The sequence below is a fragment of the Capra hircus genome, chromosome 15, assembly GCF_001704415.2.
Source record: "Capra hircus breed San Clemente chromosome 15, ASM170441v1, whole genome shotgun sequence".
Lineage (NCBI taxonomy): Eukaryota > Metazoa > Chordata > Mammalia > Artiodactyla > Bovidae > Capra > Capra hircus.
Window position 1 is genome coordinate 43,318,698 of NC_030822.1, and position 16,149 is coordinate 43,334,846.

General features: G+C 36.2%; 1 protein-coding gene across 2 annotated transcripts in view; it reads left to right on the top strand.

Moving 5' to 3' along the window:
• Window positions 1-16,149, top strand: part of FAR1 (fatty acyl-CoA reductase 1) — an 80,137-nt gene that overhangs the window by 34,820 nt on the left and 29,168 nt on the right. For both annotated transcript variants that reach the window (XM_018059583.1, XM_018059582.1), the window contains exons 2-3: window positions 2,209-2,404; window positions 11,396-11,571. In XM_018059583.1, coding sequence (XP_017915072.1) covers window positions 2,216-2,404; window positions 11,396-11,571 — 365 coding nt within the window. In that variant the 5' untranslated portion in view covers window positions 2,209-2,215. The remainder of the gene's footprint in view (window positions 1-2,208; window positions 2,405-11,395; window positions 11,572-16,149) is intronic.

The following is a 16,149-nucleotide window of genomic DNA, read 5'->3' on the forward strand; positions in this document are numbered from 1 at the left end:
CTGGAGAATCCCAGGGACGAGGGAGCCTGGTGGGCTGCCATCTATGGGGTCACATAGGGTCGGACATGACTGAAGTGACTTAGCAGTTAGCAGAGATACATTTTTATATATATATATATATATATATATATATATAAACTTTATAACTGGTGACCTTCTTAAATTCAGTTGGTAATTCTGATATTTATTGATTGAATTTTCTACACACATTTGCATTTATGATTTCCAGTGCTTTCTTATTCTCTATTCCTTTTTCATAGTAGTTTATTATTTGATGGATGGGCGGTATTCTTGTTGAATGACTTAGAGGGTATTTATTAAATAATTTAAATTTTCTTTAAATTTTTTACTTCTTTAGTATTCTTTGTGATTGATTCTGTTGCTTTTCATTTTGGTCCTTCTTAATTTTCTTAAATATCTGATGATCCTTGCTGCTGCTGCTGCTGCTAAGTCGCTTCAGTCATGTCCAACTCTGTGCGACCCCATAGACGGCAGTCCACCAGGCTCCCCCGTCCCTGGGATTCTCCAGGCAAGAACACTGGAGTGGGTTGCCATTTCCTTCTCCAGTGCATGAAAGTGAAAAATGAGAGTGAAGTCGCTCAGTCGTTTCTGACTCTTAGCGACGCCATGGTCTGGTTATCCATATTTATGAAGGACTAGAATGGTTGATTTTGGTAGCTGATACTGGCTTCCTTTCAGTTTTCTGAAGTCTGTTTTTCCAAGAGAGCTTTCTCTCCAAGTGGAATTACTGAGAGCTCTGTATGAATTTGTTTTAAGGGCCAGCAGCATTCAGATAGCCTGGGGACCTAAAATTCATTTCTGGGGATCGACTGCTCTGAAGACTTCTTTTGTTTTGGTTGTTTTTGTTTCTCTCAATGCCCCGTCTTCCCTACCTGCATTTGTGGATGTTTAGAGCAGCTTCAAGCTCAGCCCTCCTTCTGTTTTTCTCTTTCATCCCTGGTGCCCGTGCTGGGTGTTCTCAGCAGTTCTGGATACTAAGCCAGGGAGCCAAAATTTATAGAGGAAGTAAGACTGTCGGGAGTGGCTCTGCTTTTCTCTGAGCAACCATTAGTTACCTGGATTACTCTATGCTTTAATTTAGCTTCTTGATCCTGAATTTGGGTTTTCTCTTTAGACGATTGAGATAGCTCTTACCTCATTTTGGTCCTTTCCTATGTTTGTTTTGCTTAGGTTTTATTTCTTCTGCTGTGACTTCTCTATCATTTTAGCCTCATTTATTTATTTTTTCCCATCTTCCTTCTTTTCTTACTGCTTGTTAATCGGTTTTCAGAATGTAATGAATTTTTTATAATTGTGAAAATTTTAGGGGTAAAATACACGTATCTATTACTTAGCTTAAATAAAACACAAATACAGTTGCAGCTCCTCATTCTCTGATTGTGTTACACTCTCTCTAATGCACCCATAAAGATTATCATGTGTGTGCATTTCTAAACAATAAATGGCATTCTTTTGAATATGTTTGAACCTTAAATAGTGACATACTGCATGAATCTTTCTGCATCTTGGTTTTTCCGCTTAACCCTAGTTCTTTTATTTGTTTTCTCTTAGCATACTCACTCTGTTTTCTCCTGTTTCAGTGGAATTTGGGTAAGGAAGATAACTCAGCCTATATATTTCTTACTAGGACTTTTTTAAAAAGGGAGACTTAAGTACCTTTTGGATATATTATCACTACAGACATATAAAAGAAAGGACTTGGTGTTACCTCTTGTTTCAACTGGTGATGATAGGTGAATATGACACCTCACCATGTTATACAAGCTAAGCAATTGAGTCTTGCTGCTGACCTCTATTTGGTGTTATAAATACTTTTGGAGACAGAGAAATACCATTCGTTTGTGTTTGGAGTTTAACTGAGGTTTAAGTGAAGATTTCTGTTCCTATTGCTGAAGGAATTTTTAGAGGTCACTTGGTACAAGCTGTGTTAAAGAAACCCAGGGCCAGAGAAGGTGAGTGACTTGATTGAGGTGATCCAGGGAAAAAAAACACAGGGTTTAGAAGCTAGCAGTTCGTTGTACTTTCTACCTTACTCCAATGAACCAAAATTTAATAATGTTCTGTTTTGTTAACATTCATCTTGGATTTTTGCCTGTCCTTTAAAATACTTGAATACCAAGAGATTTTTAGTAGATAAGAATTAGCATAAATCTTGGAACTGATACTTATTTGTCATGTTTTCCTTAGGATCAGAATGGTTTCCATCCCAGAATACTATGAAGGCAAGAATGTCCTCCTCACTGGAGCTACTGGTTTCCTAGGGAAGGTACTTCTGGAAAAGTTGCTGAGGTCTTGTCCTAAGGTGAATTCAGTGTATGTTTTGGTGAGGCAGAAAGCTGGACAGACACCCCAGGAGCGAGTAGAAGAAGTCATTAGTTGCAAGGTAAGTATGGGAAGTAATCATTAAGAAGAGAGAAAAGAGTGTGTTTGTGTGTATATTATTATAATCATCAACAGCCTAGTATCCTGGAAAAAAATTAGTAGAAAGTCCTATAAGAATGGCAGTAAACTGAATATGAGTCCTGATCAGTAGGAGATAAAAGCTTTCCTCCATGATAAAGTTGTATAACAAGTTCTAAAGTACCTTTATGTTATATGTTTAATGTGTTTTTAGAATATATGAGGCAAGTTATCTGTAATTACTAGACGCTTTAAATAGTTTTCAGAATAATAATACTTGAAAGTTGCTTTCTAATTCTTACTGTGCTATGATATACAATACTTTGACAACAGTTAAAATTTTGTAAGCACTAATTGCTCCCCATGAAAATATTAGGAAGTGGCAAAATCACATACTCCTGTTTGACTAATAACATGACAGAAGGGTCATATAGAATACAGAGTATATCATACATTTAAACCTTTAGAAAAACATTGCTGAGGGAAAAATGGAGATGAGCTGGAGTAAAATTATTTCATGGTCATAAGCTTTTGAATTTTCTCAAAATGAATGGATTTATCTGACATTTGTTGTTAATAACTTTGGTATAGTAGCTATGTAATTTTTTAGTTACTAGATAGGTATTTGATACCTTTTAACCTTCTAGGGCAGCTGTGACTTATATTAAAAAAAAAAGAGACCAAAACCAGAAACATCTTGAGTTACTCTGAGCAGTCAAAGAATTGCTAAGAAGTATCAAAAGATATGATTAATTCTAGATTAACAGCTCTCTTAGAATTAATAAATAAATAATTTATTAGAAATAATTTATATTCCATTCTGGTTTGATCTTTCAGTAGAAATCCATAGTTAATAGTGGCTGACCTTTATTGAGTGCTTACCTTGTGCCAGGCACTATGTGCAAAACACTTTGTGTATGTATTTAATTATTACAGCAACTCTTGAAGGTAAGTGTTGGTGTTACTCCCATTCTACCAGATCATATAGTTAGTGTTAGAGCCAGTGTTTATGAACTGTTAATGATTGGACCTTAGAGCTCATGCTCTGGTAGGCACAAATGTTGAAACATCCCATTTTGCAAATATGGACAGTGAGTCTCAGAAGTTGTCATTTTATCTGAAGTTGTGTAGCTAATAGATGCTGGATATAACATAGATGACTTGATAACAAATTCCTTTCTACTTTATAGCATTATTTCCTCAGTAGATAAGAAAGTAAGGCAAAGATGATGGAAGGCTTTGTGATTCAGTGGGAAAAGTAATCTTGAGAGTTGGATACTTTACTGGTAAATGTTGTAGCTGGTACATGCTGAGTGAAAATAGCTTAATTTCCCAAAGGCAATGGCTAAAAGCTTGGTACCTTTTTCACAAAAATTAAAAGAGAAGATGGCAAAAGCAAGAAAGAAGTCGGTGAAGATCAGAGAAAAACAGAGTTAACAACAGCAGGAATGAGTCAGTTTATGGATTAGGGCAGTAATAGGAAGCTTATCTCCTAGGAGAGATAAAGTATGATAAAGTGAAAGTGGCTCAGTCATGTCTGACTCTTGGCAATCCCATGAACTATATAGTCCGTGGAATTCTCCAGGCCAGAATACTGGAGTGGGTGGTCTTTTCCTTCTTCAGGGGATCTTCCCAACCCAGGGATCAAACCCAGGTTTCCCGCATTGCAGGCGGATTCTTTACCATCTGAGCCACAAGGAAGTCCAAGAATACTAGAGTGGGTAGCCTAGCCCTTCTCCAGGGGATCTTCCTGATCCAGGAATTGAAGTGGGGTCCTTGCATTGCAGGCGGATTCTTTACCAATTGAGCTATCAGGGAAGCCCAAAGTATGATAACAGAAGATCAATTGAAAGAAAAGATAGCACCATACGGGGTAAGACCTGTACAGAAGTGTGGGAGTGTTTAAATACAACTTTTAATTTTCTTAAAATTACAGCATTATAATAAAATACAGTCACCAATATTCACTACAATGACTTAGGATAAATTAAAAGGTTAAATTATTGATATATTTAGACTGTTTTCTTTACCAAGGTGTTATATTGTTTGGAAATGATTTCCATTCAAATATAATTTTGATTCAGAAGGATAAACTTCTTTCTTTTGTGAAGCATTCATGTTTTTCTTGTTTGTATTTTCCTCTTATTCATTAAGGGGTAATTCTAGACCCATAGGGTTTTAATAGTGAGGTGTAAATTAATACTAGTTTTTCCTTTTAAAAATAAATTATTTGAAACTATTAGTAAGACATTAAAGAATAAAAATAATACTTACTTTTATCCCATTTGTCTCCACATGAAAACTTTAAATAGTCCTTACTTCAACTAGAAAAACTTCTTTTCCCTGAATTAGTTTTAAAAAACAAATCTAGCTCTTTGAGGGCTACTCAGTTGACTATATAGCTCACAAGGGTAGTTATACTCTACCAGTATTCTCCCCGTTGCCACAGACTCCCATGCACTTGTGTTCTTCCCCTTTGTCCTTCCTTCCATTAAGATATATGAGTCCTACTCTGCATTAGAGGTGTTCAGTCTCTCAGTTGTGTCCAATTCTTTGTGACCCCATGGACTGTAGCACACCAGGCTGCTCTGTTCTCCATTATCTCTTGGAGTTTGCGCAGATCCATGTCCGTAGAGTTGGTGATGATATCTAACCATCTCATCCTTTGCTGCCCCCTTTTCCTTTTGCCTTTAGTCTTTCTCAGCATAGTGTTTTCCAGAGGTCGGCTTTTCACATCAAGTGGACAGATATTGGAGCTTCAGCTTCAGGCTTTAGCATCAGTCCTTCCAATGAATATTCAGGATAGATTTCCTTTAGGATTGACTGGTTTGATCTCCTTACAGTCCAAGGGACTCTCAGGAGTCTTCTCCATTACCACAATTTGAAAGCATCGGTTCTTTGGCACTCGGCCTTCTTTATGGTCCAACTCTCACATCCATACATGACTACTGAAAAAGCCATAGCTTTAACTATATGGACCTTTTTGGGGCGAAGTAATGTCTCTCTTTTTAAATACACTGTCTAGGTTTGTCATAGCTTTTCTTCCAGGGAGCAAGGCTCTTAATTTCATGGCTAGATTCTGTATAGACAATAAAAAAAGATGTGAGTTAATACTTCAGTATTTACCACCATAAAACCTAGCTATATAATAACTATGATTGAAGAATCTGCCTCTTAAAGTGTGGTAGGAACAAAGTTCATTTTCAGTTTTTTTGTGAGAGCTGAGATTGACTCAGCCGTATTCAATGTCATTTTAAAATTAAAACTGTTTGGTAGCCTAGTATAAGGATGTTTTTAAAAAACATGATATAATTTATAGCTTTTTTTTCAAGTGACTTTTAATTGTAACTCTTGAGCAAATTATTTGATAATGTATATTGACTGCAGTGTGTAGCAGATAGTATTATTACCTCATCACTGTATTTTTTCATATCCTCCAAATAGGTTGAAAGATTCTTCAACCATTTAAAGCAATGATTCTCAAACTTTTGGTCTCTAGACCCCTTTACACTTTTAAAAATTATTGAGAACTTCAAAAAGGTTTTGTTCTTGTGAGGTTTTGTTTCAAATATCTTATTGACATTTATCATAGTAGATTCTAAACCAGAGACATTTTTAAAGGAAGAGAATATATGTACAAGCACACATTCCATTAGTCATCAAGAGTGATGATGTCATCACAAATGTAGCTTTGGAAAATTCCTCTCTATACTTGTGAGAGAATGAAAGTGAAAAATAACTAATGTTTTAGTTTTATTATGAAAATAAAAAGTTTTGACTTTGTGAGGTACCTAAAATAGTCTGAAAGACTCCTAGGAACTTACCACACTTTGAGAACTGCTGCGGATTAAGAGGGTTCAGTGTTGCTTAGACCATTTAGGGACATCCTTCTGGCACATTCTTAGGGATATACCAATAGGGGCAAAAATCTTTATGCTTTAAGGAGGGAGCTGACTTTTCCAGATATCCAAAATTAATTTGAACCCAAGCTTGGCAGTAAAAATTCCCTTAAAACTTTCGAAAAGGGAGGAGGCATCAAGGGGGCTTTAAGACCACAAGGCCTATTTTATGTAATAATGTCTGCTTGTGTGTTTTGTTGCCATCTCTGCCATTTGTTTACTCATGTTTTATTATGAACCACTTATAATTGGTGTAATTATAATTGGTATGATGGTTTAGTCACTAAGTCATATCTGACTCTTGCAACCCCATGGACTGTAGCCTGCCAGGCTCCTCTGTCCATGGGATTCTCCAGGCAAGAATACTGGAGTGGGTTGCTGTTTCCGTCTCCAGGGGATTCTCCCAACCCCAGGATTGAACCTAGGTCTCCTGCACTGCAGGTAGACATTTTGCTGATTGAGCCACCAGGGAACCCCTATAATTGGTATAACCACTAATAATCGTTTCCCAACACACTTTTTTCCTCTATTGAGAGGTTATTTTTTCTTACTCATTTTTTATTTTTCAGAAAATATATTTTGTGCCTGCTCAGTGCTGGGCATTTGACTTGCTATAAAGGGTTTAATTCAGGATTAAGAGTCGTTGCTTTAATGGAACCTACAGTCTACAGAATTTTTAAGGGGGTTGAGGAAGAGAAAGTATAGAGGTGTTAGGAGAGATTGGATAGGAGCAATTATTGAAGCTGCTGTCTTAGTTGGAATTGAGGGCCTAAGTAAAATGTGAAAGAGTTCGGCATCTTCTCTGGAGTCTCCAGGGTAATGCTTCTAGAATTTTTCCTCACCAGTAAGCCTTATTTGTAAAGGAAATGATTATCTTCTACATAAAGCCTGAAATTTTATTTAAATTTTGTAGTTTAAACATATGGCCATTATTTTACTCTAATCTGCTAAAGAGGACTACAACCAAAAAAAAAAAAAAATAGTGATAAGGTTTGGATTTTAGAAATCTGATCATTTTAAACATTGATCTGATATGTATATACTGCTTATGTCTGTGCTGAAGGATCGTACAGTCCCCAAGTATTTGTCTAAATATCTGACTACAATACTCTATAAAATTATGTCATTTTATTTTATGCCTTAAAATATTATATCATGTTTTTTAATTCCCCCCGGCACATCCTACTGATTATTCCTAGGGTCATTCATTCTCACATATATATGGCGTAGCTGCTAAATCAATAAAATGAGTTCTTTTTATATCAAGCAGCAATTAATATGTACACTTAAAGTTGTTAAACATTTAAATAGAGTCTACTATGATTTTGAAACAGGAATAAAAGAGCATAAGCATAGGGCATATACTGTAGTGTGGTATTGTCTTCTAGCAGAATTTCTCAACTTCAGCACTCTTCACATTTTAGGAGAGTTAATTCTTTATTGTGAGGAGCTGTCCTATGCATTGTAGGGTGGTCAGCATTCTTGGTCTGTGCCCACTAAATGCCAGCAGCTCCCTTTCCTCAACATCCCAGTTGTGACAAAGCAGAATTGTCTTTCAGTTCAGTTCAGTTCAGTCGCTCAGTCGTGTCCAACTCTTTGCAACGCCATGAATTGCAGCACGCCAGGCCTCCCTGTCCATCACCATCTCCCGGAGTTCACTCAGACTCACGTCCATCAAGTTGGTGATGCCATCCAGCCATCTCATCCTCTGTCGTCCCCTTCTCCTCCTGCCCCCAATCCCTCCTAGCATCACAGTCTTTTCCAATGAGTCAACCCTTCACATGAGGTGGCCAAAGTACTGGATTTTCAGCTTTAGCATCATTCCTTCCGAAGAAATCCCAGGGCTGATCTCCCTCAGAATGGACTGGTTGGATCTCCTTGCAGTCCAAGGGACTCTCAAGAGTCTTCTCCAACACCACAGTTCAAAAGCATCAATTCTTTGGTGCTTAGCTTTCTTCACAGTCCAACTCTCACATCCATACATGACCACTGGAAAAACCATAGCCTTGACTAGATGGACCTTTGTTGGCAAAGTAATATCTCTGCTTTTCAATATGCTGTCTAGGTTGGTCATAACTTTTCTTCCAAGGAGTAAGTGTCTTTTAATTTCATGGCTGCAGTCACCATCTGCAGTGATTTTGGAGCCCCCCAAAATAAATTCTGCCACTGTTTCCACTGTTTTCCCATCTATTTCGATGGGACCAGATGCCATGATCTTCGTTTTCTGAATGTTGAGTTTTGAGCCAACTTTTCACTCTCCTCTTTCACTTTCATCAAGAGGCTTTTTAGTGCTTCTTCACTTTCTGCCATAAGGGTGGTGTCATCTGCATATCTGAGATTATTGATATTTCTCCCAGCAGTCTTGATTCCAGCTTGTGCTTCTTCCAGCCCAGTGTTTCTCATTATGTACTCTGTATATAAGTTTAAGCAGGGTGACAATGTACAGCCTTGATGTACTCCTTTTCCTATTTGGAACCAGTCTGTTGTTCCATGTCCAGTTCTAATGTTGCTTCCTGACCTGCATATAGGTTTCTCAAGAGGCAGGTCAGGCGGTCTGGTATTCCCATCTCTTTCAGAATTTTCCACTGTTTATTGTGATCCGCACAGTCAAAGGCTTTGGCATAGTCAATAAAGCAGAAATAGATATTTTTCTGGAACTCTCTTGCTTTTTTGATGATCCAGCAGATGTTGGCAGTTTGATCTCTGGTTCCTCTGCCTTTTCTAAAACCAGGTTAAACATCTGGAAGTTCATGGTTCATGTACTGCTGAAGGCTGGCTTGCAGAATTTTGAGCATTGCTTTACTAGCATGTGAGATGAGTGCAATTGTGGAGCAGTTTGATCATTCTTTGGCGTTGCCTTTCTTTGGGATTAGAATGAAAACTGACCTTTTAGACATCACCAAATCTTCCCTGGGGCCTAAAGTTACCCCAATTTGAGAAGTGATATGCAGCAATATCCCGGGGAAAATAAACCTCATTGCTGGCAAGGATTGAATTAAAATAGCTGACTATGAAATAAATTCTGGAAAGAGAAGAAAGTACATTAAAGAGGGCATTAGTAGACTTAGTAAAGTAGGAACTAGTTGGGGTACCAGTGGGTTAAAAGCATTGGAAAAGATGGCTTTGAATAGTAACATGGTGGCTAGAGAAGGGAGGAGCATCAAGCTTGAGAGGTAACTTGTGAAGCAGCATGACCAATTCTGGTGGTAGTGGTGGAGATAATCTAATATTAAGAGGAATTAAAGGTCATTGGCAGTCTGGGAAAATGAAAAGGTGAATTCAGTGTGTTAAAAGTACTTTTCTGGTTATATCTCGGGCTCCTTTTTCTCTGCTATCCCCTTAAATATTCTTCAGAATTTGTCCTAGGCCTAGATCTCTTCTTACTAGGTCCAGTTAGGAGATTACTCAGCACCTTCTCTTGTATGTGAGATGAACGGTTGTATTTTAAAATAGATTTGGAAAAACCTTCATGTAATCTGGACCTTGGGTGCTCATTACTGTTGCTACTGAGTGATACTCTCCCAGAGCTACATGTGTGGTTTATAGAATCAATAATCTGATTCTCTCTTCCCTGAACTCAGGACCCACAGAGCCAGTTACCTCTATGGCACTGATCTTCTGTGGAGTCTCATTGACACTTTACAGTCAATATGAACAAAACTGAACTCTTCTCCATAGGTATTCTTCCAGTGGTTTCCACCGAATGAGTTTATTCACATACAAGTGTTTGTCAGCACTCTGTTATCTGGGGCCTGTGTGCTGAGCACAATAGATGTGGTCCCTGTCCACATGGAGTTTGTATTCTTTATTCCTTCTCCTGTCATTGGCCAAGTCTTAGAGTTATTTTAAATTTCCCAAACATAAATGCTCTGTTACTCTTAGGTGGTTATATGTGACACTTTCTTTATCTGAAACACTGTTCTTCTACTTTATAATCTCAAGTCCTTCCCCAGCAGGGCAAGTTGTTGCTCCCGTACAGTCTCATAACACTGTTGTGTTAGCCCTGTTTTATTACTTATAACACTATATTTTAACTGTTTCCTTGTTTAATTTTTCCTATAATATCTTAAATAACTTGAGGCAAAGGTCATTTTCTTGTTTTCTCAGTGAATGGACAGTACTTATTTTATTTGAAATGCTTAGTAAGTTTTTTATTAATTACTATGAAAACAGTAATATTGAAGTCATTACCTAAAGGTGGAGAAGACTATTACTTACTAAAAGTCATATAGGAAGGTGAAAGTGAGTGCCATGTGTGTTTTATAGTTTTTTTTTTTTTTTTTTTGCCCCAGATTTAAGACTCTGCTTAAACTACAAGTATGGATTTTAAATGGATTGGAGAGTCAGGGTGTAATAGAACAGTGATTTGGAGGTCCCATCTATAAAATCTGGGGTAAAAAATTAAATTTGACTCACAGTTAAATGTATGTTCGTACTGTAACCATCTTGGGATCTGACTGATTCTCTAGTTAAATTTATTCCTTTGAATATACTTAAGGAATATTGAATTTTCTATTTTCAAATTAGAATCCTATATATATGATACTTTACAGGTTTTTCCAGCTTCTGATCTTAATATTTCCTTAAAAACTTTTTTTTTTCCTTTAATATACTTACATTTTTTTCCTCTTTAAAATTTTTCTAGGATTTAGAGTGTAGTTAATGGCATTTTATTCTAATCTGCTAAAGAGGACTGCAGCCAAAAAAAAAAAAAAAGTGATAAGGTTTGGATTTTAGAAATCTGATCATTGTAAACATTGATCTGATATATATACTGCTTATGTCTGTGCTGAGGGATCATACAGTCTAATGAACAAAGGCATAAACAGTTAAAATTTAACTTTGCAAACTGCTACCTCTGTGTCCTTGGTGAGTTACTTAACCTCTCTGTTTCTCAGATTCCTCATCTGTAAAATGGGGATAGTATTTTCCATACAGAATGATAGCAATTTAAGCAACCTTAGGATTTGCATAGTTGAAATCTAAAAAATACTGATCCTTGGGGGAGAAGATGGTGATGATGGATTTTAGGAAGTTGAAAAATACTGCCCTAAAATGTTTTTCTCTTTTGATAGCTTTTTGACAGATTGAGAGATGAAAATCCAGATTTTAGGGAGAAAATTATAGCAATCAACAGTGAACTCACCCAACCTAAACTGGCTCTTAGTGAAGAAGATAAAGAGATCATCATAGATTCTACTAATATTATATTCCACTGTGCAGCTACAGTAAGATTTAATGAAAATTTGAGGTAAGTAAAGGTATTTATGTGATATTTGAACTGCAATACAGTTAAAAGATCTAATTTGAATTCTACTTGTTAGTCAAGTCATTTTGAAAATGTTTGCTCTCTGTTGTAGCTTTCAGTATCCTACAGCGTGTTAAAAGAATTTTCCTTCTCTGAACAGTTAAAAACATGGGAATGCTAATATATGTTTCTTAGAAGTAGTTGTTGTGAATTTAAATATGGGGCAGGGAGAAAGCAAATGGAAAGTGTGGATTAGAAGAAAGAACTTTACTTTGGGTAGGAGTATTAGTCTTAACAACTAATAGCATTTATTTCCTTTTCCCTCCATTCTTTCAAAAGTGTATACTCCAGCAGCATTATTTTTCTACTTCACGCATATTGATCTGATATTAAATATTAAATAGTTAGGCTCAGGTTTTGCAGAGAAAGAAAAAATGGCTTATACATTGAAGTCATACCTTGTTTTTGTTTTAAAATTTTGGTATCACTGTTAATAGGGTACATTGGATATAGGTTTACTTTAAAAACAGTTTGGACTTCCTTCAAGATACCTATTTCAAGAAAAAACATAGCTTTCCAAATGGTCACTATGTTTTAAGAAGTCTCACGTATATGCAATTCAAATAATGATGCTTAATTCAGAACACTTTTGATGTTACATACAGTTTTATAATTAAATCTAATTATATGGTCTTAGATCAGTTAGAATGGTGTATATTTTTTAGGTTTCATGATTGCTTGAAGGGCTTCTTAAAATGTTTTTAAGTTCAGTTCTGATTATAAAGGACTTTGAGATTATCCCCCATATTGTCTGTAGAAGTGCAAACCTTAATTGACACTGTGTGACATGACAGTTCAGCACCAAAACATTACAGTGAGTTCTGCTTATAGTTCAGGTGAGGGAAATGATTAATAGTCCCTTATGTTTCTTTAACAATGTTTTATAGTTTCAAGGTATATTCTCACTCATTATTTCATTCTGTGCTTACATTACCCACCTTTATATAATGGGCAAATCCATTTTATATTTGAGGAAGCTGAGACAGCACTATGTAGTGGAAAAGACATGAGCTTTGGAATTACATACCTTGGTTCTAATCTTGGCTTTATCCTTTATGATCTGGTGATAATTATTTATTTACTTTTTAGTTTTTTTTATGCAGCAGTTATGTGTTCAAGATTCATAAGTGACAAAAGAATCTTATTAGAACTTAGTATAATCTCATTTTCATAAAATATGTGTGTACACATACGTGTTTTATGCATACATCTTTTCATATTGGCTGGTTATTATATTTGGATAGTGTGATTATAGGTGGGTTTTTATTATGAAGTAGTCAATCTATTTATTCTTATTCTAGCTTTCATAACCAAAAAAGAGTTCACATAACCTTATGAAAGTGTTTTGAGGAAAAGGTATATTCATACTTGATAATTGTGGTATAATCCTCAAAGGGAAAATTAGATTCTTTCAGAAGGGAGATTGTTTTGCAAACAGGCAACATTCATTCAGGTGAAACTCATCTAAATAGCCTTATGAAAAGGACCCAAGTGTAATACTTTTGGGGCAAACATTTTCTTTCCTCTTTGTCTTTCCCTTAGGGTAAGCAACATTACCATTAACCAAAGGGAAAATTTATTATTATTATTACTGTTATTTGTTCTTTCACTAGAGATTGATGAACATTTATTGTTCTTCTCTTCCTTGCCAAGGCATGTATGTTTATTCACCTAATCCCAGTTGTTACATTGAAAGTACTGTTTTCTCTGAAGCAATTTTAATGGATATTGATGTCTAAGTGGTGATATTATAACATTCTAAAATACTGTAGGTTGACATAACTACTTTTCACAGAGCAGTTATTCTTTTTTTTAATGGTTAGCATTTTTATGTCTTTTTTTCTTAATATATATTTTATTGAAATCTAGTTGCCTTACAATGTTTCAAGTGCACAGCAAGGTGATTCAGTTATTCATATACACATATATTATTTTTAAGATTATTTTCCATTATAGGTTGTTACAAGATATTGACTGTATGTGGTTCCCTGTGTTATACAGTAAACCTTTGTTGCTTCAGAGCAATTATTCTTTATAGCCACTTTTTATTTTAGGCCACAAATAAAAAATGGTTCAAAGCCTTTACTTCCAGGGCAAAAAAAATCTAGATTTCACTCCCCAAACTATATTTTTGGATAAATCAGAATAAACTGCACACAATTTGCAAAGTCCATATAATCTAATAGAATACGCTTAAATAACCATAAAATAGAAAATGTGGAGTTACTGAAGAGCATATGTTAAAGTGCTATGCGAGTTGAGAGGTAGCAGAGCTCATTTATTTTTCACATATGGTGGTCTATAAATCTTGAAGTGGGGAGAAATGGATATCAAGATTAAAAATTATAAAGAAATACTGACAAAAGGAGAGTGATATTGAGGATAAAAAAGGGAGTTACATCATAATCTGGTATCCCTTAAGTATTAAGGAAAGTGAGGGTAGGCAGGGCCAATGGAGTTGAGAGTAAAGAAGTATCAAGAGACTATAGAGACCGTGATGAGGATGTAAAACAGGCTTAAGTGCAGAAATGGAAGGACAGATAATGTGGTGTGGGGAAAATTCACAGTATGAGGTTTTAGAGATGGAACAGTTTAGGGTGAGAAACCCCAGGGTAGGAATATGAGAGTAGGTGTTCCGAAAGGAGTAAAAGTAAAGATCCATAATTAGAAAAGATTAAGAAACTGTTCAGTTTAAGGCCACTGATTCTCAAACTTTAGAGTGTGTTATGAAGCTTAAGAATTACTGGAGAATGTGTTTAAAATGCAGAATCTTGGACTGTGTTTGCCAAATTCAAATCCTGTAGTTTTGAGATAATAAGCGGGAATCCTCATTTTTAGGAAGAACCTAGGATGTGACTTATTTTATTTTTTTAATATAAATTTATTTACTTTAATTGGAGACTAATTACAGTATTGTATTGGTTTTGCCATACATTGACTTGAATCTGCCCCAGGTGTACATGTGTTCCCCATCCTGAACCTCCCTCCCACCTCCCTCCCCATCCCATCCCTCTGGGTCATTCATCCCAGTGCACTAGCCCCAAGCACCCTGTCTCATATATCGAACCTGGACTGGTGATTCGTTTCACATATGATAATATTATGTTTCAATGCCATTCTCCCAAATCATCCCACCCTCGCCCTCTCCCACAGAATCCAAAAGACTGTTCTATACATCTGTGTCTCTTTTGCTGTCTCGCAAACAGGGTTATCGTTACCATCTTTCTAGATTCCATATATATGCATTAGTATACTGTATTGGTGTTTTTCTTTCTGGCTTACTACACTCTGTATAATAGGCTCCAGTTTCATCCATCTCATTAGAACTGATTCAAATGTATTCTTTTTAATGGCTGAGTAATACTCCATTGTGTATATGTACCACAGCTTTCTTATCCATTCATCTGCTGATGGACATCTAGGTTGCTTCCATGTCCTGGCTATTATAAACAGTGCTGTGATGAACATTGGGGTACATGTGTCTCTTTCAATTTTGGTTTCCTCAGTGTGTATGCCCAGCAGTGGGACTGCTGGGTTGTATGGCAGTTCTGTTTCCAGTTTCTTAAGGAATCTCCACACTGTTCTGCATAGTGGCTGTACTGGTTTGCATTCCCACCAACAGTGTTAGAGGGTTCCCTTTTCTCCACACCCTCTATAGCATTTATTGCTTGTAGACTTTTGGATCACAGCCATTCTGACTGGCATGAAATGGCACTTCATTATGGTTTTGATTTGCATTTCTCTGATAATGAGTGATGTTGAGCATCTTTTCATGTGTTTTTTAGCCATCTGTGTATCTTCTTTGGAGAAATGTCTGTTTAGTTCTTTGGCCCATTTTTTGATTGGGTCATTTATTTTTCTGGAATTGAGCTGCAGGAGTTGCTTGTATATTTTTGAGATTAATTCTTTATCAGTTGCTTCATTTGCTATTATTTTCTCCCATTTTGAAGGCTATCTTTTCATGTTGCTTATAGTTTCCTTTGTTGTGCAGAAGCTTTTAATTTTAATTAGGTCCCATTTGTTTATTTTTGCTTTTATTTCCAGTATTCTTGGTGGTGGGTCATAGAGGATCCTGCTGTGATTGATGTCAGAGAGTGTTTTGCCTATGTTTTCCTCTAGGAGTTTTATAGTTTCTGGTCTTACGTTTAGATCTTTAATCCATTTTGAGTTTATTTTTGTGTATGGTGTTAGAAAGTGTTCTAGTTTCATTCTTTTACAAGTGGTTGACCAGTTTTCCCAGCACCACTTGTTAAAAAGAGTGTCTTTTCTCCATTGTATATTCTTGCCTCCTTTGTCAAAGATAAGGTGTCCATAGGTGCGTGGAATCTCTCGGCTTTCTATTTTGTTCCATTGATCTATATTTCTGTCTTTGTGGCAGTATCATACTGTCTTGTTGACTGTGGCTTTGTAGTAGAGCCTGAAGTCAGAGAGGTTGATTCCTCCAGTTCCATTCTTCTTTCTCAAGATTGCTTTGGCTATTCGAGGTTTTTTGTATTTCCATACAAATTGTGAATTTATTTG